General features: G+C 44.5%; 2 protein-coding genes across 2 annotated transcripts in view; both read left to right on the plus strand.

Moving 5' to 3' along the window:
• Nucleotides 1-292: 292 nt before the first annotated feature.
• On the plus strand, nt 293-6,632 carry LOC106581292 (uncharacterized). The gene is made up of 5 exons (XM_014163253.3): nt 293-1,414; nt 1,644-1,701; nt 1,995-2,060; nt 2,214-2,477; nt 5,235-6,632. Exons 1-5 carry the CDS (start codon nt 893-895, stop codon nt 5,789-5,791), a joined length of 1,467 nt encoding a protein of 488 aa, XP_014018728.1. The 5' UTR covers nt 293-892; the 3' UTR covers nt 5,792-6,632.
• Nucleotides 6,633-12,053: 5,421 nt separating this feature from the next.
• LOC106581290 (chordin) overlaps nt 12,054-27,830 on the plus strand; it is a 28,183-nt gene continuing 12,406 nt past the window's right edge. Inside the window, exons 1-9 of the mRNA XM_014163252.3 lie at nt 12,054-12,482; nt 13,886-13,989; nt 14,851-14,977; nt 16,851-16,997; nt 17,809-17,926; nt 18,174-18,261; nt 21,154-21,295; nt 21,777-21,914; nt 26,418-26,500. Of these exons, the coding sequence (XP_014018727.3) occupies nt 12,341-12,482; nt 13,886-13,989; nt 14,851-14,977; nt 16,851-16,997; nt 17,809-17,926; nt 18,174-18,261; nt 21,154-21,295; nt 21,777-21,914; nt 26,418-26,500 (1,089 nt within the window). The 5' untranslated portion in view covers nt 12,054-12,340. The remainder of the gene's footprint in view (nt 12,483-13,885; nt 13,990-14,850; nt 14,978-16,850; nt 16,998-17,808; nt 17,927-18,173; nt 18,262-21,153; nt 21,296-21,776; nt 21,915-26,417; nt 26,501-27,830) is intronic.

Here is a 27,830-nt window from a genome sequence, read left to right on the forward strand (position 1 = left end):
TAAATTCCCATCATGTAGCTAAACCCCTTTCAGATAATCCACATAGTACAGGAGGAGACACGGAGAGAGGGAAACAGAAAGGAAAATGTTTGCATGACAAATTAGTGTCTATGAGTGTCTGCGTGTGACCATTACATGAATCACTAGTGTGTGTGTGTGTGTGTGTGTGTGTGTGTGTGTGTGTGTGTGTGTGTGTGTGTGTGTGTGTGTGTCTTCATTCAGTGGGCCGGCTTTACTGACGTCTTTATGGAAGGCCATCCCCATGGCAACGGCAAGCAATGAGTGTCTAATAAAATGCTGCTCGCTTCTCTGGCTGTTGCTCTCTCTCTCTTTCTCCTATTTGCCTTTCTCTTTCTCTGTTTTATTTCTTTTCCTCTGTCTGTCTTGCCAACCTACGTAGCACAGCATGCTCAACATCAGCATAGGGAGATAGATAGAACAGCAAAAGTGAGGCAGAAGAAAAGGACAGAAATATGTCTAGCTCTAACATCTCACTCCGTGTGAATGCAGCCTGCTGTGTCATCCGTCATCCATCTGTGTGGGGGACATCTTTGATCTGTCAAAGAAGAGGATCTTTGATTTACCAGAGTTGGATATCTTTGTGACCTGTTGAGGAAACATCTCTTTTCAAATCTACTAGAAAAGGATATCATTGTACAGTGGGGGATCTCTCCTCATTGTGTATTTCTAAGGAGGATAGGAGAGCGTGTGTCCTTTGTGTTGGCCAAGGCAAGGCTCTCGGAATACTGTAATGGTTAAAGACTTCATTCAGGGATGGCCCCCTTACTACTGAATTGTCGACTTTTGCTTTGGTGAAGGCAAAAAAATGATGACAAATGTGATATGATATTGAGCTATAAATGCATTCAACTCAACTTTTCATCTGCCAATAATGCGTAGGACACCACCCCGTCTTGACGGAACACAACAAAAGAACGACAAGCAGCAGGGTGAGGAAGAAGAGGAGGGAAAAGAGGCGGAACAAGAAGAGGAAGAGAAGGGAGAAGAGGAGGGACATCATGATTTGGCTAAATCTTCTCTATGCCCGTCCTGTAGGCGTGGTTTTGATGTTGCCCTTCTCCTACCATGCTCCCATACCCTGTGCGGGCGCTGTGTAGGAGGTGGAGAGGGGGCAGGGCGATGTGGAGAGGGGGCAAGGCAATGTGTACTGGATGAGGAAGGGGACGGTGTGTGCCATGCTTCCCGTGGTGGCACCTGTTCTGCCCACCACCGCTCTACCAGTACACCTGTGTGTGCCGTGCTGTGCCCTTGCTGTCGCCACCCTGTGGAGCTGCCATGCTGGGAGTGGGCTTCTGCCACCTGTTGCCTGCCCCCTGACCCCACCCTGACCCCTGGGTGGACAGCCAGTAGTGCTGGGGACCAGGCGGAAGGAGGGATGAAGGCCTTCTCACAGGTAACTAAGCTTGTTCCTTTTTTTTTCATGTTGGATAGGTAGGCTTATTTCATCTTTGTTTTAGACAAGTGAGAGGCACACAAGCCTTATGGATGCACAATCTTCTCCCATTGCCCTATTAAATCTTTGGATGGATACAGGTCACACCTTCCAAGTGACCCAGTGACTAAGCCTCCCTAACACACCTTCCCATTCCTTCCCACCCCACCTCCACTAATCCCACATGCAGAGGAATCCATTCGGCAGAGACAAAGAGGACATCACGGACCAGATCACTGCTGCATATGGTGAGTGAAATGGCACCTTGGCAGTTAGTCTAGGTTAGACACATTTTGTGAGCTCATGGTTTAAACTGGGAGACATGCCAGGCAGTTGTTATTGTTGTTGCTGTTACTCTTCACGGTGTTGGGCTTCGAGTTCCTCTGAATACTGGCAGGCCTCATGGGAAAGGGAGAATGAAGTGGGTTAAGGAGAATCTGGCAGGCTTACTTCCCTACATGCTTTACTGAGTAAGGCTTTAAATGGCGCCAACTGTGTTGTGTCTGTTTTAACGGTCTCTTTTCTCTCTGCGTATCCATAGATGCAGGCTCACCACTGGAGGGTACTATAGACCTGCGAGAGGAGGAGATGGAACAGTCTGTCTCAGGTCAGTGAGTCCAATGCAAGACTCTTTATCCAAGGATGTCTTGATATACTGTGTAGAAGAAGAGTAAAAATACAAATGTTATTAATTGCAATGCCCCTGATTAGAGGAAATCAGGTTTCACCTGCTCTTTCGTCTTCATCTCTCCCTTCCCAGGTCTGACATTCACCCTGGACCCCTCTGCTGCTGCACCCTCCCTCCATCTCTCCACCTCTTCTCTCACTGTGACCTTCCACGGACCAAGCCCTCCACCACTCCCCTCTCGCCATCATGGAAACAGGGTGACAGGGTCAGTAACGAGCACTGAATCCCAGGAGTCTGCCCCTCAGCCCCTCCCTCAGGTGTGTGGGGATGTGGTCATCGTCAGGGGTCAGTTCTACTGGGAGGTGGACGTCTGCAACAGCACCCTCTACAGGATAGGTGAGGAAGTGCACCCTAATCCACCTGGCCATGATTTACTGGTAGTGGCAGAACAGGTACAAATCCCTGCTTTGATAATAATACTCTTAGCCTCTGGCATGCTGATAAATTCCTACTGATGGAGATAAATATGAATTTCCATGGGCTACATTTCTTACACAATCATGTTGCGGTTGTAGCCTACAAATACATACAGGCAGTCTTGTGCAAATGCTCCCGCACACAGGACGCAGGCTCTATCCTACATATAGTTTATTTACATCCTTCAACTCTGCTCTGTGGTGCCACCGAGTGGTGAACAGGATGTCAGCAGGGATATCCCAGCGCTTGGCTGAACCACTAAACAATTGCATTTTTTATTGAACAATTTAATTTTGGCTTAAAAGGCATATTGACATCTGCTCTCTGTAAACAACAGAAAACTCTAATAATTTAGCCCAGCAACAAACCATAAACAATCTGTTGATTTGCATTAAATATGACAGAAATGTGCAGCTTCATCATTAACTGTAGGGAGTCAGGCCAAATACCTATTAGTGGTCGTTGACCATGATGACTGGTACTGTCGACAGAGCTGTACTTAGGGAATAGGGATACTTAGCGAGGTAATATGGGATGTGAACCGCATTGGTATTTCACATATTATTGCTCACTCGTGCCTATCTCACATGAAAAAATACTACAGTTTACTATAGAATACTACAGTACTTTCTATAGAATTCAGTAGTAAACTGTACTATACTGTAGAATACTATATTACACACTGTAGTACACACTGTAGTATATCTCTATTATGTGTAGTACTTACTATAGAATGGTGTAGTATACTGTAAAATACTATAGTAAATACTACTGTATACTACAGACCACAAAAACTACAGTAAATACTACAGTAATTTTCGCAAAAACACTACTGTCTGCAAAAACACTACAGTAATTACTATAGTGTATATACTACCGTATTTAATTTGCATATACCCTTTTCATTCCCCTCCCCCATATCCTAATATGTTCCACCCATAAGTGAGAAACCTACATGCCAATTATAGACCATGTATTGTGTTCCTTACAGGATCCCTGAACTGTCTGTTCAGACCGTAGTCCTACCTACAGGTTATGGAAAATGTGCTCTTTGAGTATTTTGTCCTTCTCCATTCCTCAAGGACAAAGCCCCCACTGCTATGTCAAAGATAATAAACCAAAAACAGAGTTTTATTACAATACTGTCTGCAAAAACACTACAATATTTTTTACATTTTTTTATTTTTATTTAACCTTTATTTAAACAGAGAGTAACACTGAGATGAAAAATCTATTTTACCAGAGAGCCCTGTATACATTACAATAAAAATTGAATAATAAAACATACACATTCACTACCGTTCAAAAGTTTGGGGTCACTTAGAAATGTCCTTGTTTTTGAAATAAAAGCAAATGTTTTGTCCATAAGAATAACATCAAATTGATCAGAAATACAGTGTAGACATTGTTAATGTTGTAAATGACTATTGTAACTGGAAACGGCTGATTTGTTATGGAATATCTACATAGGCGTACTGGCAGCTTCATTAAATAGTACCCGCAAAACACCAGTCTCAACGTCAACAGTGAAGCGGTGACTCCAGGATGCTGGCCTTCTAGGCTGAGTTCCTCTGTCCAGTGTCTGTGTTCTTTTGCCCATCTTAATATTTTATTTTTATTGACCAGTCTGAGATATGGCTTTTTCTTTGCAACTCTACCTAGAAGGCCAGCATCCCGGAGTCGCCTCTTCACTGTTGACGTTGAGACTGGTGTTTTGCGGGTACTATTTAATGAAGCTGCCAGTTGAGGACTTGTGAGGCGTAAGTTTCTCAAACTAGACACTCTAATGTACTTGGCCTCCCACTCCTCTTTCTATTCTGGTTAGGGCCAGTTTGCGCTGTTCTGTGAAGGGAGTAGTACACAGCGTTGTACGAAATCTTCCATTTCTTGGCAATTTCTAGCCTTCATTTCTCAGGACAAGAATAGACTGACGAGTTTCAGAAGAAAGGTCTTTGTTTCTATCCATTTTGAGCCTGTAATTGAGCCCACAAATGCTCATGCTCCAGATACTCAACTAGTCTAAAGAAGGCCAGTTTTATTGCTTCTTTAATCACAACAACAGTTTTCAGCTGTGCTAACATAATTTCAAAAGGGTTTTCTAATGATCAATTAGCCTTTTAAAATGATAAACTTGGATTAGCTAACACAACGTGCCATTGGAACACAGGAGTGATGGTTGCTGATAATGGGCCTCTGTACGTCTATGTAGATATTCCATTAAAAATCAGCCGTTTCCAGCTACAATAGTCATTTACAACATTAACAATGTCTACACTGTATTTCTGATCAATGTTATGTTATTTTAATGGACAAAAAATGTGCTTTTCTTTCAAAAACAAGGACATTTCTAAGAACCCCAAACTTTTGAATGGTAGCGTATATATAACTATATGAAAAATAAAATAAATAGTGCCGGCCACGCACCGCTGCTGATAAATACATATAGGGGAAACACTGTGGGTGTGTGGGTGCCAGTCTGTTTCTACTCCAATCAACATGTTTTTATTCAGGCCAAATGAGGCAACAAATAAGTAGCGTTGTTGAGTGCAGAAACAGTCAGGCATACAGACTATCCTATTTCATGGTGACATTGCAAAGTTTACTTGAAGACATAATTTCGCATGATGTCTTTTTTGTGACACAGAAAGCAACCACCTTTCCTATTTTCACCTACAGGAGTGAGCTCATTGGACGATGCTTGCGGCTGGTGGCTGGAAAGGCGGGGCTTGTCCTTCTCCACTGTGTACGATAGCCGTCGGGAGCCCTTACATGCCGTGCCACCCCAGATCAAGACACTAGGGCTGTTCCTCAACATGGGTGGAGGGGCGCTGAGCTTCCACAACCCTCTGACCCAGGAGCACCTGGCCACCCTACCCACTCGCTTCAGCCATGCTGGGGTACGTCCCGCTCTGGGGCTGGGCCAGGGCAGGCTGAGGCTCCACTGTGGCCTACCCCCTCCACCTCACGTCTTTCTCAGCCGAGCATCCGACTATAGAGGGCCTACTGGAGCTGGTGGGGGTCGCTGGCGCAGAGACATGCCCTTCCGATCTGTACGGATGGTCATCCAGAAGTTTGAGGAGCTGGCGGTGTCAGATTCTGACTCAGGGCTGGTGTCCAGTTTTGGGTCATCCTGCTCCACTCTGGCCGAACCAGGCCCAGGCCTCAGCTTCAGCCTCAGCCCAGGAGCAGCTCTCCATTCTGGGAAAGAGGGGAAGGAGGCTGGGGCAGAGTGACATATGGAGGACAGAGTATAGTACCTTGTACAATGAAGGGCCTCTACCCTGCTGGTGATAGGAGCAAACTGCTACCACATCACACTGTCACATCATCACATTGCAAATAGGTTGTCACAAGGTTGGTCATGACAATGTGTGACAAATTTGGGATAAACGTGTGAGATGGAAGGACCATTCTTCTGCTGTATGATGGGAGAAAAGTGAATAACACACCAACTCTTTGGGATGAGTTTGATCTTTGGACGACCATTTCCATGTCTAATTTCCCATCTCTGAAGAACTCTCTGTGACTTCTCCCCAGGATGCTGGGCTTCCTCTCAGCTACATAACCCCTGGAGGTTTGGGGCTGGGCCAGCGCTGTTTGTGGGGGTGTTAGGAGGATGTCTCACTGGGGGTCCCACACTCTGGTGTGGGGGTTGATTGTAGGACAGTAGGGTTGATATGGATGGTGGAGGGGTGTGTGTGTGTGTGTGTGTGTGTGTGTGAGGATGTGAGGCGTGGGAGTCAGTGGCGGTAACACTACCCGTGTTGACTCAGGGTCACAAAGACAGGTGGTTACGTACGTTTATCCCGCAGGATGTGTGTGTGTGTGTGTGTGTGTGTGTGTGTGTGTGTGTGTGTGTGTGTGTGTGTGTGTGTGTGTGTGTGTGTGTGTGTGTGTGTGTGTGTGTGTGTGTGTGTGTGTGTGTGTGTATGTGTGAGATGGTTGGAGCATGAATAAGTCAGAAATGTTAGATTGTTTGTCCACTTGATTGTGATATTCCATCCTACTGCAACATTATTTGTCTGGTCATCTGAACCAGGAAGTAGTATTAAAGAGAGATTTCCCTCTGTCCCATCCTGTCTCTCCATGATCTCTCTTTTCTCTTGTTCTGATTTAGATTAGATTTTAGATTTTAGTCATTTAGCAGACGCTCTTATCCAGAGCGACTTACAGTAGTGAATGCATACATTTCATTTCATACATTTTTTTTTCTGTGCTGCTGTTTGCATGTTCTGGAACGGACACTGGTATCATTTGGTCAGACCACCCAGATTGTAAATCAGCTGTAAATCACATTGTAAAAAAAAAACTTTTTTACCGCAGGAATAAAAATGTGCAACCAACAAAATGTGTATATACTGTGGACAGTTATCACTGTGTCCTCGACTCTTGAGAAATATCAACTTTCTAAAGCCGGTTAAAATAAAGTGCGGAAGTAATTTCACTCTTTTAAACAAAATTAGATGCGGATGATGCAGAATTCAAAGGCGCTCAGTAATGGTGTTTCTGCCGGATTGGGGGGGGGGGGGTGATTCAAGCCTGGTGTTTGCTTATCGAGGGGGGAACAGATCTGTAAGCAACACGGGAACAGCTGTAGAAAAGAACAACCACAGACTTTTATGCTACCCTTTTGGCGCCAAAGTGTAGGCCGAGTTATAGTAGTATAACGGACACACCGGTCTGGTAACATGAAATAATGAAGCCTAGGCTTAAGCTACTGTACCACCTATAGCCTATACAGTAGGCTGCTACAGTGGCGACTTGGAGTGAGGCAATTCTACAAGCATGCAGTGAGAGAAATCACAGGTGGATCCGAGGGGTCATAGACAAGCTTTGTTTCCAGGCCTACTGTTTGGAGATGGCTTCTGGTCGCTAATTGCATGGAGGGCGATAATTAGACTCACACAATCTCTATCTAAGGAACCCTCGGAAATGGATTGTGAGAAAAATACAACAAGAGCAAGAATTCAATTCGCACATCCCCTGTCCGCTTTCATTTCGCCGTTTCGGCAGTGTCTGCAAATTGATTCCGAGCGATCATCACATGAATAAACATGAATTCTAACCAGACCGGCATTTACATTTTGAGTGGGTATTCTCTACTTTCCATTGCTAGAAGTAACACAAGAATTAGCCTGACAACACCAAGTCATGTGGGCCTGGTTAGTCGTATTACCATCATTATCTACATCAGCATAACAGTAGCTATAAAGACATCATCCCTTATCGTTTTGTTGTTCTGTCAGTTGCCATTAAGAACCAAATTGGAGGCAGTAAAAGGTTCTTCCTCGAGACACATCCTGGTTTTAATTGACCTCATAATGAATCAATGTAGATGATTAGTTCTGACCGATTAGTTCTGACATGCTTTATATGTTATAATTTATACAACGTTTAATTTATAAACACTGGCATGGTTATTCAATCACTAGAATGTTATGCTTTTCCATCATTAGGCTAACTAATATCCACCACCTCCAAGAGTCATATTAACGGTTTTATCAAGGGTAAAATAAAATGACTCATCGTATTTCTGACGACGCTCCATAAAAGCGAACTGACTAATCAGTGAGCAACTTTACTTTTTTCTGATCTATTCTTGAGAAACAAAATTCCGTCTCTATGTCTGGACTTGATAACGCGAGCAGTGGTCCAATGAGAGCGCGAGGGAGACAGGATTTCCATACTACATTCAGCGCATTTGTTGAGGTTTGTTTCACGACATTTACACTTGAGTCAGAAATGTAGGTTGAAATGTGATACATCACGAAAAAGCTCAATCTCTCAGGTGCCACAGGGGGTTAAATGTGCGTGCATAAAAGTGGGACAGAATTTGTACAGTGACCTCGTTGTCAACCTCTGCCATGTGATCAGTGTACATAAAACGGTGATGGGGAACAGGTGGTGTCGGCGGGCGCCCTGTAACCGGTTGGTACACATCTGCTAGGCTATCATGAGTCCCCTGCTCCCCCTCCTCGCTGTATATTCACACCTCCAGTATAATCCAGGCAGCAAACAGGATGCGGTCCCGAATGTGTGCCAGTCAGACGGAAAGAGGAGGGAGGGACGAGGTTTCTGGGTAGTACGCAAATGAAACAACATGCGCTGCTGCGTTTATGCACTTTCGGATGTCTGTATTCGACATCAACAGCAAATACACAGACAAGAGCCATGATTCCGTAATCAAAAGCACCAACATGTTCTCACATAGGCCTATGATTCTTCGATCTGGTCATATTTTAGTCCTCGAGTGTGTCCTATCTTCACGGAGAACATATTGACAACACTTTAACTATATAAAAAAGACATGGTGTCTGGTTTATATTAGGTTTTGTCTGATCAGAATTGTAACTTTACTCGCTCATAAAACGCTGGTCACGGTTAATCGATTTTATTAGAGCGCAATCAATGTTTTTTGACATATTAGAAATGATTTTCACGCATAGCAAGCCATGCGTGTAGGGCAATACACAAAAGCTCCCCTCATTACTCTGTGAGACTCGTATAATATAAATAAATGTGTTGTGTTAGCTCCAATAGACAATTTGATACCCAATGTAATGAATCGGTCGGTCCAACATTAAATAAAAGCGGCGGTTATCACTCAGTGATGAAGTGCAAATAGACCATCATCGATTCCATTCACGGGTGCGCGCCGTGCACGGAGTAGCGGGGAACCCGGGTGTGAATTAATTAACCTCAGTGGAAGTCTCTCACAGCCACATAATCTGACATACACCTTGTCCTCACATATACAATACACTAAGTCAAATCAAATGTTATTTGTTCTGTAAACATATTTTGCAGATGTTATCGCAGGTGCAGCGAAATGCTTGTGTTTCTAGCTCCAACAGTGCAGTAATATCTAACAATACAAAACTATACACACAAATCCCCAAATAAATAAAAATAAAGAAATTAAGAGATATCAGAACATGCAATGTCAGGGTCCGGAATAATAAAAACATTTTTTTTAATAATAATACAAATATGTGTGTATGTATATATATATATAGATATATATAATGTGTAAGTATGTGTGTGTGTGTGTATATATATAGATATATATAATGTGTAAGTATGTGTGTGTGTATATATATAGATATATATAATGTGTAAGTATGTGTGTGTATATATATATAGATATATATAATGTGTAAGTATGTGTGTGTGTGTATATATATATAGATATATATAATGTGTAAGTATGTGTGTGTGTATATATATATATAGATATATAGATATATATAATGTGTAAGTATGTGTGTGTGTATATATATATATAGATATATATAATGTGTAAGTATGTGTGTGTGTGTGTATATATATAGAGATATATATATAATGTGTAAGTATGTGTGTGAACGTTTTATGTACTTTCAACAGAAACTGGCGTGTCATTTGAAGAACAGATGTGTACTTTTTCAACAATGTTTATTTACTCTTCAATTCCGGCTACAATGTCTCTCTATAGCCTATACACAAGGGGACAATCTATATTATTTTCTATTCTAATACAGTGACAGATATTTAGGGGTTCCCACATTCACTTCTATCTCCACCTACACTGGCTATGGGGAACTAGCCTTTAAATACAAACTGATGCAGAAAAAAGGATGCAATTTTATTCAAGTAGCCTAAGACTAGTGCTGGCACAATTATCATATAATCATGTAACCGACAATTATGGACAATAACCGTGAACAAAAAAATATATATCGACACCATTGTCTTAATATATTCATTTTAGGAGAAGGGGATTGAACTTCATATGCAAGTAGATATAGTATACCCAATAGCACTTTTTGATTTTTACATGATGGTACGGTTGGGAGGAAAAGCTTTATTTCCAAAAGTTGCAAGCAGTCAAAACCATTTGTTTTTGAGACAGGGGTGTCACCAAAGCTGTGTTGTATGCATTAGGTATGATGTCACATTTTCAAAGATGCATTATGATGCATTAGGTCTTTTTTGGCAAAAACCGTTACCCAAAATGCCATAATGTCACAGCACTACCTAAGACATTAAAAAACGTAATTTTGGATATAGGCCTATATGCTTCGAGACATCGTTTTGTTGTTCCTTCCTTTTCATAGTCCTTGTTTATAGCCCTTGTTAGAGCTAGGGTCACTCGGGCAGAATAGGAGACATGCTGGTTTCTTATTGAATGGGTTAGGTTATCGCCATTGAGCATATCGTCATGTTTAGCATGTGGATGGATTGGGGAGGGGTTGGCGGCGAGAGCCTTGCGCAGTTTCCGGAGCGCGACAGACAAAGCTACAATCAGTGATAGATATATGGTTCTTCTCTAAACAGCTCGCCTGATTCACAGCCTGGCCCCCAAGCCCCCTTAAATTAGGGATACTTTATTTTATTTGTTTTATTATTCGTTGGGGTAGTTTGGGACTTTGGGAAAGAAACGCACACAGTGTTCAGTCGGTGACCCTTTAGGCTACTATAAGCAAATTAATAAGCAAAGATTTAAATGAGCTATTATATTACATTATTGTTATAATTATTATTATTTTAATTACTGTATTATCATCCAAATCTGTCTAATGCTGGTGGTTGCCCTTTATTTGCACTCACTGAGGGAAGATTACTGTTCCACAGACTGACTGATTGGCGAGACCCTTGCTGTGAACTTCCTCAAATAAATCTCCTTGCGCACTTCACTACAGCAATATAAATTTGACCAGCAGAGCGCTAGTGATGCCTCCCTATGGACCAAGACTGAAGCCTCTTGAAAGCATTCTCCAACACATTCTCGCGCCTATGGAACATGGAGGAGTGTGAAGCATATTGCTCAATTTACAACAAACCTAAATAAAATGTTGTATATCATTTTCGCTTTGACAACAACAAGATAACGTTTGTATAAACAAAATAGTAAATAATGAGTCAATATTGTCGATGACTTCAGACATTCTTATTTAATGTGAATGGGATGAAGGGCAGAAACTTTGCCTACATAGAGGTCTAGAACAGTAGTCCTACACTATCCAAAACAGGATTATATTGAGTTGTAACTTTATAACGACATGGGAGTTCAATCGAACCGTTGGCTTACAAATAGGCTACACAAACGCATGACTGTTCAGGTAGGAATGGTATGTATTTGAAGCTGAAGTTAATATGGCCCCAGATAAATAAATAGCTAAATAAAAAAGTAATTCTGTGATAGAGGACCAACATACATTGAAACACGTCGCATGAACTATTCAAACTATGTTCATTTGTTTCTGTTAAGTCCCTTAGGTCTGAACTCCAGACGCAGTTGTATTAATAGAGAAAATGCTGCACACAGACACACATTCCTCCCTCGCCTACTGTAGGCTAAAGCCTTGAAGATTCCACTTTCTTTCACTAGGTGTTCTGACACATTTTCCATGGCATTAGGATAGCGGTATAGGCTGTAGGTATAGGACGTTCATCTAACCCCACCCCTCCAAGTATCAGGGTGAGTATAAAGTGGGAAGGGACCCGCACGGACGGGACAGACGCTTCTGGGCTGGGTACAGTCATTGCCTCAGAAAACCTACAAACTCTTTCGTCACTTTCTCTGATTTTCTCTCTCGCATAACTTGGGAGACTTTATTTCTGAATAGGAATAACTTCAATACCATCAACGAATAGGCTATCTGGTGACTTGAATGCTAACATATCCATGCTCATTTAGGGAAGGTGTATTACTGGAGTGACAACTTACCTACACGTGAAAGCTTCAAGAACAAAAAAGGAAAAGAGACCGGAGTGAGTTTTGGACGCTGCCCCTCTCCAGTATGCAGACTCGCGGAGCGCTGAGTTCCTTGATGTGCGTGATGAGTTGCGCGTGGCTGCACTCTGGACTGGCCTCACGGCTGAAGTCTCCCATTCTGCCCATCCAGTCGGAGAGGGAGCCTTTAACATCCAAGGGCATGTCAGGTGAGACTTCAGTCAAAGTCACTTATTTTCAGGCTGAATATCTGAATTCAAAGAATGACCTATAATGACCCCTGCTGCGTTTTGAATTCTGGCAGGGGCTTCTCAGCTCTATAGGCTAGCCTAGTGCTCGTTTGCTAATCTGCCAAATATACGTTTGAATGTATAGCCTGATATGCCTATAGCTTTTTAAGACCGTCATTAAACTATCATTTTGTATATCAGTGTCTGACTGCACAGCATCAGACCTCTTCTCCTTATTATCGTCCCAATCTTTTCTCTCTTGCATCTTCCTCAACCTGCCCACTGTTATGGTTACTTCATGAACAAACTTGCAGAAAACATATTAGTCATAACCACTGAGAATGCCATCTGGTTCACGTGCAGGGCTTTAAACGGCTTGTTAGGCCTACTGAGACCATAGGAGTGAGAAGTCAAGGCGTTCGTGCAGTGTATTAACAACTGCCACTAATAACGTTTATCCAATCCTGGAAACTGTAATCAATCGACATTCCATTCCATTACTGCAGTTCTTTAGTGTCCTTCTCTGGCTGTGCCAAGCAGTGATTTATATTGCAGTGAGTTGTGCGGGAAAGCTTGGTGATCTGTCTAACTCTAACGCGACTGGATTGTTTAAAGTGTAGTCACTTAATGAAAGAATAATGCGAACCAGGTTGTTAGCAGCTACGGCAACCGCACAATATCAAATCAACAGTGGTGAACTTGGAACCCGGGAGCTTCACCTCCAGGCTGCGGTGGTGGGCCTGATGAGGTGCTAAGGTGACCGCGGTGTACAGCGACTCTTGAAACGGGGGAGGAATGCACCCATATGGAGCTCGGCAGGGGAGGGTTGTGGCGCAAACACTTGTTCCTGGGGCTATTTTTATGCAGGCTTTTTATAATGCAATACTTTTATTAATACCACTTTTCCAATCATTTGAAATACTCGAAACCAAACACGTCAATTCGTTTCCATTACATAGCCCCTGGTAGGCTACCAAAAGCGCATTCCTTGTATTTCTCTATCCAAATGGCTTGGTGTTTGTTGTGTGAATGGTATTTTTATATTAATTTAAGGGCCCCCTGCACCGTTTAAATGAAACAGGATGCCCTGTGAGCTCTGGAACACAATAGGTATCCAGTCAATCCACCCAACCAGCCGCAGAATGAATTATCTGTCAAACATCCACAGTCTGGCTGCACAGAATACTATTTTTTGTCGTTCTGTCTGACACCATTGTGGGAATATGCAGTCTTTCACTTTGCAGTGAACTGTCCAGTACACATCCCATTGTCAAGTGCATAGGCCTGGCTATCACATTACCCACCAGTTTTACATTTAGATGTGGACTGTAGCACCTGCCAGTGTATTGTTGTCTAAATGGCTTCTTCTGGTCTGATTGCAGGATGTTCATTCGGAGGAAGATTTTATTCGCTGGAGGACACTTGGCACCCTGACCTCGGGGAGCCGTTTGGGGTCATGCACTGTGTCAAATGTTACTGTGAGACAGTAAGTAACACCCTTCATAACAACAAGCCTAGTAGAGTACATGTCAATCTTGGATAGTGGATCCATTGTGTAGGCCTACACAGTGGTGTAAAGTACTTAAGAAAAAATACTTTAAAGTACTACTTAAGTAGTTTTGGGGGTATCTGTATTTTACTATTTATATGTTTTTACTACTTTTACTTTTACTTCATTCCTTAAGAAAATATTGTACTTTTTACTCCTTTCATTTTCATTGACACCCAAAAGTATTCATTACTTTTTGAATGCTCAGCTGGACAGGAAAAGGGTCCAAATCATGCACTTATGAACAGAACATCCTGGTCACCCCTAGTGCCTCTGATCTGGTGGACTCATTAAACACACATGCTTCATTTGTCAATGATGTCTAAATGTTGGAGTGTGTCCCTGGCTATCCGTGAATTAAAAAAACAAGAACATGGTGTTGTCTGGTTTGCTTAATTTAAGGAATTTGAAATGATTTATACTTTTACTTTTAGCAGTTACATTTACTTTTGATAATTAAGTATATTTTAAACCAAATACGTTTAGACTTTTACTTTAATAGAATTTTACTGGGCGAATTTCACTTTTACTTGAGACATTTTCTATTAAGGTATCTTTAATTTAACTCAAGTGTGACAATTGGGTACTTTTCCACAACTGGGCCTAGTACTATCAATGGACAGAAATTGGACATCAAATAATTAACTCATTAATTATAAACAAATCAATTACAAAAATCGTCTCCTTATCTTAGTGCCCCCAAAATGACCCCATTTAACAAATATCATCAGGCCTGTTTGATACAGAGTTGAGGTCAGTGTGGATCAAGAGTTGTTGTTTTCTATCTATTCTTTTCAGCAAAGGGGTCGTAAGGGTAAGGTGTTGGGAAAGGTGAGCTGTAAGAACATCAAGCAGGACTGTCCTGAGCCGAGCTGTGATGACCCAGTGCTGCTACCTGGACAATGCTGCAAGACCTGCCCCAAAGGTAACCCTTACAAGCCTACCTACTGTCGCTCTTTCTCTCTCTCTCTCTCTCTCTCTCTCTCTCTCTCTCTCTCTCTCTCTGTGTCTCTCTCCATCTTTACATACACTATATATACAAAAGTATGTGGATACCCCTTCTAGGTCAGTTAGTTTCATTATGTTGTTCTCTAGAGAGGCTGATTGGTAATCAGTAGCAGGTCTGGGCTAGGTTGCCTTGCCTACTCTCAACATTTTCATGAATGTGTGTGTCATGGTGGTGATTTGGGGAAAAACTTGTGAGTGTGGTTGTGACTTTAGGAAAAGTATGAGTGTGTTTGTCTAAATGTTAAAAAGTACGAGTGTGTTTGTCTAAGTGGTGAAAAATGGTGTGTACATGCATGCTTGTGTGTGTGTGTGTGTGTGTGTGTGTGTGTGTGTGGTGTGTGTGTGTGTGTGTGTGTGTGTGTGTGTGTGTGTGTGTGTGTGTGTGTGTGTGTGGTATAGTGGAATGCAGGGTGGTGAGACTGACACTACACAAAATCCTTAGAGAGAGAGAGGACTGGGGAAATAAGGCCATGAAAGAGAGATGAAAGAGCCAGAAAGAGAGAAAGAAAGAGAGGATATGAGAGGGACAAAGAGAAGTAAAGCAAATAGTCAAGAAATAAAGTGGATGGCCTTGAAGAAATACGTCTGGACTCTTTGATGATGATGTGTGTGTGACTAAGAGCCTGTCTCTGTCTCGTAGTGTGTGTGTGTGTGTTTCTCAGTATGCTTTTCAGTGTGTCTGTACTTCAGTGTGTGTGAGTCGTCTGTCAGATTGTGTGTTAGTGTGGGAGGCGCTGAAATGTGCTCTTGACATCAGGACACATAGTGGTGTGGAAGAGCAGGTCATTGTTGGGATTGAACGCGAGTGTCACTGCCAACCCTCCTCTGCTCCTCGGACTAAGAAACAAACCTTGTCACCCAGACGAGCTCCAACGAGGGATTGGAGTAGACACCTGGAGAAATGATAGAGGGAAAGAATTAGGAATGACTGAAAGAACACTTGTCTGAATTTTGGATCAGCATTTTAGAATTATTCCTCTCCTCTCTTTCACTCTGTAACTCTCACACTCTGACTCTATAACTCTCACTCTTTATATTTTATAGTCATTTAGCAGACACTCTTATCCAGAGCAACTTACAGTAGTGAATGCATACATTTCATACATTTTTTCTCTGTACTGGTCCCCCGTGGGAATCGAACCCACAACCCTGGTGTTGCAAACACCATGCTCTACCAACTGAGCCACACAGGACAATTATCTTTCCCTCTCTCTCTCTCTCTCTCCTCTCCTGTCCTCACTCTTTCACTCTGTAAAACTCACTCGTTCACTCTGTAACTGTCCTCTCATTCACTCTGTAACTCTCACTCTTTCACTCTGTAACTCTCACTCTTTCACTCTGTAACTCTCACTCTTTCACTCTGTAACTCACTCTCACTCTGTAACTCTCACTCTTTCACTCTGTAACTCTCCTCTCTTTCACTCTGTCACTCTCACGCTTTAACTCTGTAACTTTCACGCTTTAACTCTGTAACTCTCACTCTTTCACTCTGTGACTCTCCTCTCTTTCACTCCGTAACTCTCACTCTCACTCTAACTCTCACTCTTTCACTCTGTAACTCTCCTCTCTTTCACTCTGTAACTCTCACTCTTTCACTCTGTAACTCTCACTCTTTCACTCTGTAACTCTCACTCTTTCACTCTGTAACTCTCACTCTTTCTAGCTGTTTCACTCATTCAACATTTTCTGTTATTCTCCTTACTTCATGTTAAAGTAATGCCAACCTGTAAGTGTTGTTTAAATATCCCACCGCCTCACACGTTGTGCCCCTGGGTGTTGTGCTTGTCCAGGCGATGTGGACAGGAAGCAAGTGGAGGCAATGTTTGATGGCTTCGAGTACTTCCAGGAGAAGGAGAAAGAGGATGACCTGCACAAGACCTACAATGACCGCTCATACCTCAGCTCTGAGGACATTTCCCCTGGGGAGAGCCGCACTGGTGAGCATGCACACTCACCCGCACGGCCCAACGCATACAAACTCTCATACTGTACATTCATGCATGGACTTACATCATTGACATTTAGCCATTTAGCAGAGAGACTTACATGAGCAATTAAGTGCCTTGCTCAACGGCACATCGGCAGATTTGGTCACCTTGTCGGCTCAGGAATTCAAAACCGCGACCTTTCAGTTACTGGCCCATTACTCTTAACCGCTAGGCTACCTGCAATGGAAATACACACACACATACTATACATGCAGTACATGGATATACAGCACATGGATATACAGTACATGGATATGCAGTACATGGATATGCAGTACATGGATATACAGCACATGGATATACAGCACATGGATATACAGTACATAGATATACAGCACATGGATATACAGCACATGGATATACAGTACATAGATATACAGCACATGGATATACAGCACATGGATATACAGTACATAGATATACAGCACATGGATATACAGCACATGGATATACAGCACATGGATATACAGTACATAGATATACAGCACATGGATATACAGCACATGGATATACAGCACATGGATATACAGTACATAGATATACAACACATGGATATACAGCACATGGATATACAGTTCCTAGGCCGTCATTGAAAATAAGAATTTGTTCTTAACACTACTTGCCTAGTTAAATAAAGGTAAAATAAAAAGATAACACATTTATAAGGACACATATACTCTCACTGCGCTTGTAACAAGAAAATCATTCCTCCATTCAGTCTTTCTGATTTACATCTTTACTTTACTGTGTGTGTGTCCAGACTTTGTAGCAGTGTTGACGGGAGTGACAGACTCCTGGTTACCCAGCTCCAGTGGTGTGGCCCGGGCACGCTTCTCTTTCACTAGAACCAGCCTGACCTTCTCCATCACCTACCAGAGGTAACACACACACACACACACACACACACACACACACACACACACACACACACACACACACACACACACACACACACACACACACACACACACACACACACACACACACACACCACACACACACACACACACACAGACAAAAAAAACGATACGCGTGTAATAATCATTAGTAATAACTAGTCTCTAAAATGGTATCTTTCCCTCTCTCTCTCTCTCCTGTCCTCACTCTCCCTCTCTCCTCTCCTAGGATCGGGCGACCAAGCAGGGTTGTCTTCCTTGATTCAGATGGAAACACTGCGTTTGAGTACAAGACCCCTAAGGGAGACTCAGACATGGTAAGAGACTGGAACTCTCTCTGTTCCTAGGTAGATATTTCCGCTATTTATGTTTTTGTTGTGTGTCTAGTGTGTGTGTGTGTGTGTGTGTGTGTGTGTGTGTGTGTGTGTGTGTGTGTGTGTGTGTGTGTGTGTGTGTGTGTGTGTGTGTGTGTGTGTGTGTGTGTGTGTGTGTGTGTGTGTGTGTGAATGTGAGAAAGACAGGGAGAGAAAGAGAAAGTGTTTGTCTGTGAATGTGTGTGAGTGTGTGTCCCTGCGTGCAACTGTGTGTATTTGTGTGTGTACCCTAGAGAGAAAGATTAAGTAGCTCCACGATAAACACTCTCTCTGTGACTCTCCGGTCAAACTATCACTGGCCCGACATAATTCACCCTGCAATAATAAACACACACGCACACACTCACAGCATTGTCAAAGCGTTGTCTTATCGTTCTCAGAACATTGCTTGGGTAATCAGGTCTTAATTACTGTAAATAATGCATGGGGCGGTTCTCACAAACAACTTTCACACAGAAAAAAACACACTCATGATTGCGCTCACTTATACACTCACACACACATGCATGGCCAACTTACAAACATTTAGCTCAGTGCAATAACCAGTTGATTTTATTGGGTCAAATGTAATGGTGTAACTGTTGGACTGAGAGGGACAAGGAACTGCCACAGTCACCTAACTTTACACAGAGTAAGCAGAGGAACTGCCACAGTCACCTAACTTTACACAGAGTAAACAGAGGAACTGCCACAGTCACCTAACTTTACACAGAGTAAACAGAGGAACTGCCACGGTCACCTAACTTTACACAGAGTAAACACAGGAACTGCCACAGTCACCTAACTTTACACAGAGTAAACAGAGGAACTGCCACAGTCACCTAACTTTACACAGAGTAAACAGAGGAACTGCCACAGTCACCTAACTTTACACAGAGTAAACAGAGGAACTGCCACAGTCACCTAACTTTACACAGAGTAAACACAGGAACTGCCACAGTCACCTAACTTTACACAGAGTAAACACAGGAACTGCCACAGTCACCTAACTTTACACAGAGTAAACAGCAGGAACTGCCACAGTCACCTAACTTTACACAGAGTAAACAGCAGGAACTGCCACGGTCACCTAACTTTACACAGAGTAAACAGAGGAACTGCCACGGTCACCTAACTTTACACAGAGTAAACACAGAGAAAGACAACGAGAAAGGAGGATACAGTTTACTTAAGAGGGGAGCAGTGTGTGTGCGTGTCTGTGTGTGTGTGACAGAGGCCTACATCATCTGTGCAACATTTCCCGCCTAAAGCAAAATTACACACGTCACATCATCACATTTTGTAACAACTTAATTCAGGACCCCTAAATATAGGCCTAGAAAAATTGACCCATTATTTTTTGGACAAATGCCCCTATCAAGTGTCAAGTGAAACCGCCCTGAGACGGCTGGGGGAGGGGGAGGGTTTGATGGCACCGATCATCTCGGGGGAGGGGGGGTGGGGGGTTAGTGTGTGACATCACCCGTGTGAAGGAGACGGAGCACATTTATAATTATAAGAGGAGATTATCCTGGACTGTGAAGGAGACGGAGCACATTTATAATTATAAGAGGAGATTATCCTGGACATGTAGAAGGAGACGGAGCACATTTATAATGTACTGAGAAGGAGATTATCCTGAGCACATTTATAATTATAAGAGGAGATTATCCTGGACTGTGAAGGAGACGGAGCACATTTATAATTATAAGAGGAGATTATCCTGGACTGTGAAGGAGACGGAGCACATTTATAATTATAAGAGGAGATTATCCTGGACTGTGAGTTATGAGGTGTGTGTCTGTCGACACATTTCTTCCCCCTCTAAGGCAAATCTTTTTTTCCGGAGGGTTTGTTGTTTGTGGCCTGGGGCTGAGATAGAGTCCAGAGTCTCAACGGGCTGATCTTTTCCACAGATGGAACTGTGTGTGTGTGTGTGTGTGTGTGTGTGTGTGTGTGTGTGTGTGTGTGTGTGTGTGTGTGTGTGTGTGTGTGTGTGTGTGTGTGTGTGTGTGTGTGTGTGTGTGTGTTGGAGAGAAATAAAATAGCACATGCAGACTGTTTTGAGTCCGTTTGTAAACTGTAACTATGGCAGAGCACCACACACACACACTCAAACCCCAGCCTTGGATAAGAACACCACACATACTCAAACCCCAGCCTTGGATAAGAACAGCACACACACTCAAACCCCAGTCTTGGATAAGAACACCACACATACTCAAACCCCAGCCTTGGCTAAGAACACCACACACACTCAAACCCCAGCCTTGGATAAGAACACCACACACACTCAAACCCCAGCCTTGGATAAGAACACCACACATACTCAAACCCCAGCCTTGGCTAAGAACACCACACACACTCAAACCCCAGCCTTGGATAAGAACACCACACACACTCAAACCCCAGCCTTGGATAAGAACACCACACATACTCAAACCCCAGCCTTGGATAAGAACACCACACATACTCAAACCCCAGCCTTGGATAAGAACACCACACACACTCAAACCCCAGCCTTGGATAAGAACACCACACATACTCAAACCCCAGCCTTGGATAAGAACACCACACACACTCAAACCCCAGCCTTGGATAAGAACACCACACACACTCAAACCCCAGTCTTGGATAAGAACACCCACACACTCAAACCCCAGCCTTGGCTAAGAACACCACACACACTCAAACCCCAGCCTTGGATAAGAACACCACACACTCAAACCCCAGCCTTGGCTAAGAACACCACACACACTCAAACCCCAGCCTTGGATAAGAACACCACACACTCAAACCCCAGCCTTGGATAAGAACATGTGACTGTGGTCACCTGTGTGTGTATATGTGTTTCAGATCTGCGGAGTGTGGAAGAATCTTCCCCAATCCCACGTGCGACAGCTACAGGCAGAACAACTTCGGGTTACTATGACAACAGCCACCGGTAGACGGGAGGTGATTGAAGGAAAGATCATCAAACACAGAGCACTGTTCGCAGGTGAGTGAGTGTGTGTGTGGGTGTGTATTTGTGTGAGTGTGTGTTTGTGTGTGTGTGTGAGTGTGTGGGTGGTGTGTGTGTGGGTGTGAGTGTGTGTGGTGGGTGTGTGTTTGTGTGAGTGTGTGTGTGGGGTGTGTGTGTGAGTGTGTGTGTATGGGTGTGTGTTGTGTGTGAGTGTGTGTGTGTGGGGGGGGGGGGGGTGTATTTGTGGGTGCATGAAAGTGTGTTTGTGTATCTGTTTAAATGTGGGTAGAAGTAGTCTCAATATTTCCATGAGGTAGGATTTATGTGAATATGTGTACAGGGAACTGCCGAAATAAAGAACCCACTTGAGTAAAGGAGGGATACAAAGTACAATACATTTGTGTACATTTCAACAAGGACAAACGTTCAGTAACCGACTGCAGTGAAAAGAAGTTGGTGTGTGTGTATATATTATGTGTGTTTATAATGTGAGTGTGATATCTGTGTGACCCCGCAGAGACATTCAGCTCCACTCTGACCTCAGAAGAGGAGCATTCTGGGATGGGAGGCATCGCCATGCTGACTCTGAGTGACACAGAAAATAACCTTCACTTCGTTCTCATACTGCAGGGACTGATACAACATAGAGAGAGAGGTGAGAGAGGGAGAGAGAGAAGGAGAGAGAGGGAGGGATGACTGATATAACATAGAGAGAGAGGGGAGAGATAGGAAGAGAGAGGGAGGGAGGACTGATACAACATAGAGAGAGAGGGGAGAGATAGGAAGAGAGAGGGAGGGAGGACTGATACAACATAGAGAGAGAGGGGAGAGAGAGGAAAAGAGAGGGAGGGAGGACTGATACAACATAGAGAGACTGGGGTCTAGGGAGTCTAGGGAGTAACTTAGGGGCTGAGAGAGTAGAGGTTGTTTTGGGACTGGGGACTAGGGAGTAACTTAGGGGCTAAGAGAAGACACTAGAGGTTGTTTTGGGACTGGGGTCTAGGGAGTAACTTAGGGGCTAAGAGAAGAGACTAGAGGTTGTTTTGGGACTGGGGACTAGGGAGTAACTTAGGGGCTAAGAGAAGAGACTAGAGGTTGTTTTAGGACTGGGGACTAGGGGCAGGGCTAAGAGAAGAGGCTAGAGGGTGGGACGGGGCTAGGGAGAGGGGCAAGGAGGCTAGAGGTTGTTTTGGGACGGGGCGGGGTGGGGCTGGGGCTGAGGGGGACGGGGCTAGGGAGTCTTAGGGGCTAAGAGAAGAGACTAGAGGTTGTTTTGGGCTGGGACGGGTGGGGCTGGGGACTGAGGGGGGACGGGGCTAGGGAGTCTTAGGGGCTAAGAGAAGAGACTAGAGGTTGTTTTGGACGGGGACTGGGGTGGGGCTAGGGAGCTGAGGGGGGACGGGGCGGGGTTTAGGGGCTAAGAGAAGAGACTAGAGGTTGTTTTGGGACTGGGGTCTAGGGAGTAACTTAGGGGCTAAGAGAAGAGACTAGAGGTTGTTTTGGGACTGGGGTCTAGGGAGTAACTTAGGGGCTAAGAGAAGAGACTAGAGGTTGTTTTGGGACTGGGGTCTAGGGAGTAACTTAGGGGCTAAGAGAAGAGACTAGAGGTTGTTTTGGGACTGGGGTCTAGGGAGTAATTTAGGGGCTAAGAGAAGAGACTAGAGGTTGTTTTGGGACTGGGGTCTAGGGAGTAACTTAGGGGCTAAGAGAAGAGACTAGAGGTTGTTTTAGGACTGGGGTCTAGGGAGTAACTTAGGGGCTAAGAGAAGAGACTAGAGGTTGTTTTGGGACTGGGGACTAGGGAGTAATTTAGGGGCTAAGAGAAGAGACTAGAGGTTGTTTTGGGACTGGGGACTAGGGAGTAACTTAGGGGCTAAGAGAAGAGACTAGAGGTTGTTTTGGGACTGGGGACTAGGGAGTAATTTAGGGGCTAAGAGAAGAGACTAGAGGTTGTTTTGGGACTGGGGTCTAGGGAGTAATTTAGGGGCTAAGAGAAGAGACTAGAGGTTGTTTTGGGACTGGGGTCTAGGGAGTAACTTAGGGGCTAAGAGAAGAGACTAGAGGTTGTTTTGGGACTGGGGTCTAGGGAGTAACTTAGGGGCTAAGAGAAGAGACTAGAGGTTGTTTTGGGACTGGGGTCTAGGGAGTAACTTAGGGGCTAAGAGAAGAGACTAGAGGTTGTTTTGGGACTGGGGTCTAGGGAGTAATTTAGGGGCTAAGAGAAGAGACTAGAGGTTGTTTTGGGACTGGGGTCTAGGGAGTAACTTAGGGGCTAAGAGAAGAGACTAGAGGTTGTTTTGGGACTGGGGACTAGGGAGTAATTTAGGGGCTAAGAGAAGAGACTAGAGGTTGTTTTGGGACTGGGGTCTAGGGAGTAACTTAGGGGCTAAGAGAAGAGACTAGAGGTTGTTTTGGGACTGGGGTCTAGGGAGTAATTTAGGGGCTAAGAGAAGAGACTAGAGGTTGTTTTGGGACTGGGGTCTAGGGAGTAACTTAGGGGCTAAGAGAAGAGACTATAGGTTGTTTTAGGACTGGGGTCTAGGGAGTAATTTAGGGGCTAAGAGAAGAGACTAGAGGTTGTTTTGGGACTGGGGTCTAGGGAGTAATTTAGGGGCTAAGAGAAGAGACTAGAGGTTGTTTTGGGACTGGGGACTAGGGAGTAATTTAGGGGCTAAGAGAAGAGACTAGAGGTTGTTTTGGGACTGGGGTCTAGGGACTAGGGAGTAATTTAGGGGCTAAGAGAAGAGGCTAGAGGTTGTTTTGGGACTGGGGACTAGGGACTAGGGAGTAATTTAGGGGCTAAGAGAAGAGACTAGAGGTTGTTTTGGGACTGGGGTCTAGGGAGTAACTTAGGGGCTAAGAGAAGAGACTAGAGGTTGTTTTGGGACTGGGGTCTAGGGAGTAACTTAGGGGCTAAGAGAAGAGACTATAGGTTGTTTTAGGACTGGGGTCTAGGGAGTAATTTAGGGGCTAAGAGAAGAGACTAGAGGTTGTTTTGGGACTGGGGTCTAGGGAGTAATTTAGGGGCTAAGAGAAGAGACTAGAGGTTGTTTTGGGACTGGGGACTAGGGAGTAATTTAGGGGCTAAGAGAAGAGACTAGAGGTTGTTTTGGGACTGGGGTCTAGGGACTAGGGAGTAATTTAGGGGCTAAGAGAAGAGGCTAGAGGTTGTTTTGGGACTGGGGACTAGGGAGTAACTTAGGGGCTAAGAGAAGAGACTAGAGGTTGTTTTGGGACTGGGGTCTAGGAAGTAACTTAGGGGCTAAGAGAAGAGACTAGAGGTTGTTTTGGGACTGGGGACTAGGGAGTAACTTAGGGGCTAAGAGAAGAGACTAGAGGTTGTTTTGGGACTGGGGAGTAGGGAGTAATTTAGGGGCTAAGAGAAGAGACTAGAGGTTGTTTTGGGACTGGGGTCTAGGGAGTAATTTAGGGGCTAAGAGAAGATACTAGAGGTTGTTTTGGGACTGGGGTCTAGGGACTAGGGAGTAATTTAGGGGCTAAGAGAAGAGGCTAGAGGTTGTTTTGGGACTGGGGACTAGGGAGTAACTTAGGGGCTAAGAGAAGAGACTAGAGGTTGTTTTGGGACTGGGGTCTAGGGAGTAACTTAGGGGCTAAGAGAAGAGACTAGAGGTTGTTTTGGGACTGGGGACTGGGGACTAGGGAGTAATTTAGGGGCTAAGAGAAGAGACTAGAGGTTGTTTTGGGACTGGGGTCTAGGGAGTAACTTAGGGGCTAAGAGAAGAGACTAGAGGTTGTTTTAGGACTGGGGTCTAGGGAGTAACTTAGGGGCTAAGAGAAGAGACTATAGGTTGTTTTGGGACTGGGGTCTAGGGACTAGGGAGTAACTTAGGGGCTAAGAGAAGAGACTAGAGGTTATTTTGGGACTGGAGACTAGGGAGTAATTTAGGGGCTAAGAGAAGAGACTAGAGGTTGTTTTGGGACTGTGGACTAGGGAGTAATTTAGGGGCTAAGAGAAGAGACTAGAGGTTGTTTTGGGACTGGGGTCTAGGGAGTAATTTAGGGGCTAAGAGAAGAGACTAGAGGTTGTTTTAGGACTGGGGTCTAGGGAGTAACTTAGGGGCTAAGAGAAGAGACTAGAGGTTGTTTTAGGACTGGGGACTAGGGAGTAACGTAGGGGCTAAGAGAAGAGACTTGAGGTTATTTTGGGACTGGGGACTAGGGAGTAATTTAGGGGCTAAGAGAAGAGACTAGAGGTTGTTTTGGGACTGGGGACTAGGGAGTAACGTAGGGGCTAAGAGAAGAGACTAGAGGTTGTTTTAGGACTGGGGTCTAGGGACTAGGGAGTAACTTAGGGGCTAAGAGAAGAGACTAGAGGTTGTTTTGGGACTAGGGACTAGGGAGTAATTTAGGGGCTAAGAGAAGAGACTAGAGGTTGTTTTAGGACTGGGGACTAGGGAGTAATTTAGGGGCTAAGAGAAGAGACTAGAGGTTGTTTTGGGACTGGGGTCTAGGGAGTAATTTAGGGGCTAAGAGAAGAGACTAGAGGTTGTTTTGGGACTGGGGTCTAGGGAGTAATTTAGGGGCTAAGAGAAGAGACTAGAGGTTGTTTTAGGACTGGGGTCTAGGGAGTAACTTAGGGGCTAAGAGAAGAGACTATAGGTTGTTTTGGGACTGGGGACTAGGGAGTAATTTAGGGGCTAAGAGAAGAGACTAGAGGTTGTTTTAGGACTGGGGTCTAGGGAGTAATTTAGGGGCTAAGAGAAGAGACTATAGGTTGTTTTTGGATTGGGGACTAGGGAGTAATTTAGGGGCTAAGAGAAGAGGCTAGAGAAAGTTTTGGGACTGGGGTCTAGGGAGTAATTTAGGGGCTAAGAGAAGATACTAGAGGTTGTTTTGGGACTGGGGTCTAGGGAGTAATTTAGGGGCTAAGAGAAGAGGCTAGAGGTTGTTTTGGGACTGGGGTCTAGGGAGTAACTTAGGGGCTAAGAGAAGAGACTAGAGGTTGTTTTGGGACTGGGGTCTAGGGAGTAATTTAGGGGCTAAGAGAAGAGGCTAGAGATTGTTTTAGGACTGGGGACTAGGGAGTAATTTAGGGGCTAAGAGAAGAGGCTAGAGATTGTTTTGGGACTAGGGAGTGCTGTGAGGCAGTGTGACGTGGTTCTAAGTTTGTTCTGTGCTCTCTCTCTCGGCCCTGCAGACTCCCCCCTGGTGCCCATCCAGGTACGACTGCAGTACCGCCAACACGTCCTGAGAGAGATCCATGCCAACATCACCACCTATGTATGTTATACAAACTACACGCGCACACACACACACACACACACACCACACACACACACACACACACACACACACACACACACACACACACACACACACACACACACACACACACACACACACACATACATACACACACATCTAGGATCAGCTTGTCCTCACCAAACCAGATACTAACCTGAACCATTAGGGGGGAAACACACATCAGGGACAAGCCAAGAGGCGGGAGGAAAGGGGGGGAAACACACATCAGGGACAAGCCAAGAGGCGGGAGGAAAGGGGCGGAAACACACATCAGGGACAAGCCAAGAGGCGGGAGGAAAGGGGGGAAACACACATCAGGGACAAGCCAAGAGGCGGGAGGAAAGGGGGGAAACACATCAGGGACAAGCCAAGAGGCGGGAGGAAAGCGGGCGAAACACACTTTAGGGACAAGCCAAGAGGCGGGAGGAAAGGGGGGAAACACATCAGGGACAAGCCAAGAGGCGGGAGGAAAGGGGGGGAAACACACATCAGGGACAAGCCAAGAGGCGGGAGGAAATCGGGCGAAACACACTTTAGGGACAAGCCAAGAGGCGGGAGGAAAGGGGGGAAACACATCAGGGACAAGCCAAGAAACGGGAGGAAAGGGGGGAAACACATCAGGGACAAGCCAAGAGGCGGGAGGAAAGTGGGCGAAACACACTTTAGGGACAAGCCAAGAGGCGGGAGGAAAGGGGGGAAACAGATGACATCATGACACACTGTCCCGCTGAGATGGATGTGGTTCCTTCCCCACATCCTACTGCTGTTGTCAGTACTGAAGATCACTGTTAAACCTCCATAGAGACACAGGATGGACAGAGAAAAAGAAAGAGAGAGAGTGGAGAGGGGTTGTAAAGACATGTAGTGAGGAAGAGATGGAGGGATGAGAGACAGAAAGGAGAACGTGAGAGATGAAAAGACATGCACACTCCTCACACATGTCAGTGGTTAGTTGTCTGTGGGATCAGAAAGGGGGAGGGAGGGGGGAGGAAGAGAGGAAGGGATAGAGGGAGGAGGAGGGATGAAAGAGGAGTCTGTTTTTAATCTGGTGGGAATTATGTGAATCTGAGAGTTGATGTGCCCCTCTTTCTGTTTTACACACACACACACACACACACACACACACACACACAAAATATTTATTTATACATTCTACTGCCTTTCCTGCTCTTAATATATTACTGTCCTTTATACTTTCCTTTCATTTCCAATCATGCTTTTTACTCTACACATTTCCCAATTACACCTTCCTCTATCCTTTCTTTCCTTCCCTCTCTCCCTTCATCCCTCCATCCCTCTCTCCCTC

Source organism: Salmo salar, chromosome 20 (genome assembly GCF_965601325.2).
Source record: "Salmo salar chromosome 20, fSalSal1, whole genome shotgun sequence".
Taxonomy (NCBI): Eukaryota; Metazoa; Chordata; class Actinopteri; order Salmoniformes; family Salmonidae; genus Salmo; species Salmo salar.

What these genes read in the sequence shown, in the direction of transcription:
- LOC106581292 (XM_014163253.3), top strand. Translation starts at nt 893, where the DNA reads ATGCGTAGGACACCACCCCGTCTTGACGGAACACAACAAAAGAACGAC. An exon ending in GGATGAAGGCCTTCTCACAG is followed by an intron (nt 1,415 to 1,643) that starts GTAACTAAGCTT and finishes TCCCACATGCAG; the next exon opens with AGGAATCCATTCGGCAGAGA. An exon ending in CAGCACCCTCTACAGGATAG is followed by an intron (nt 2,478 to 5,234) that starts GTGAGGAAGTGC and finishes TTTCACCTACAG; the next exon opens with GAGTGAGCTCATTGGACGAT.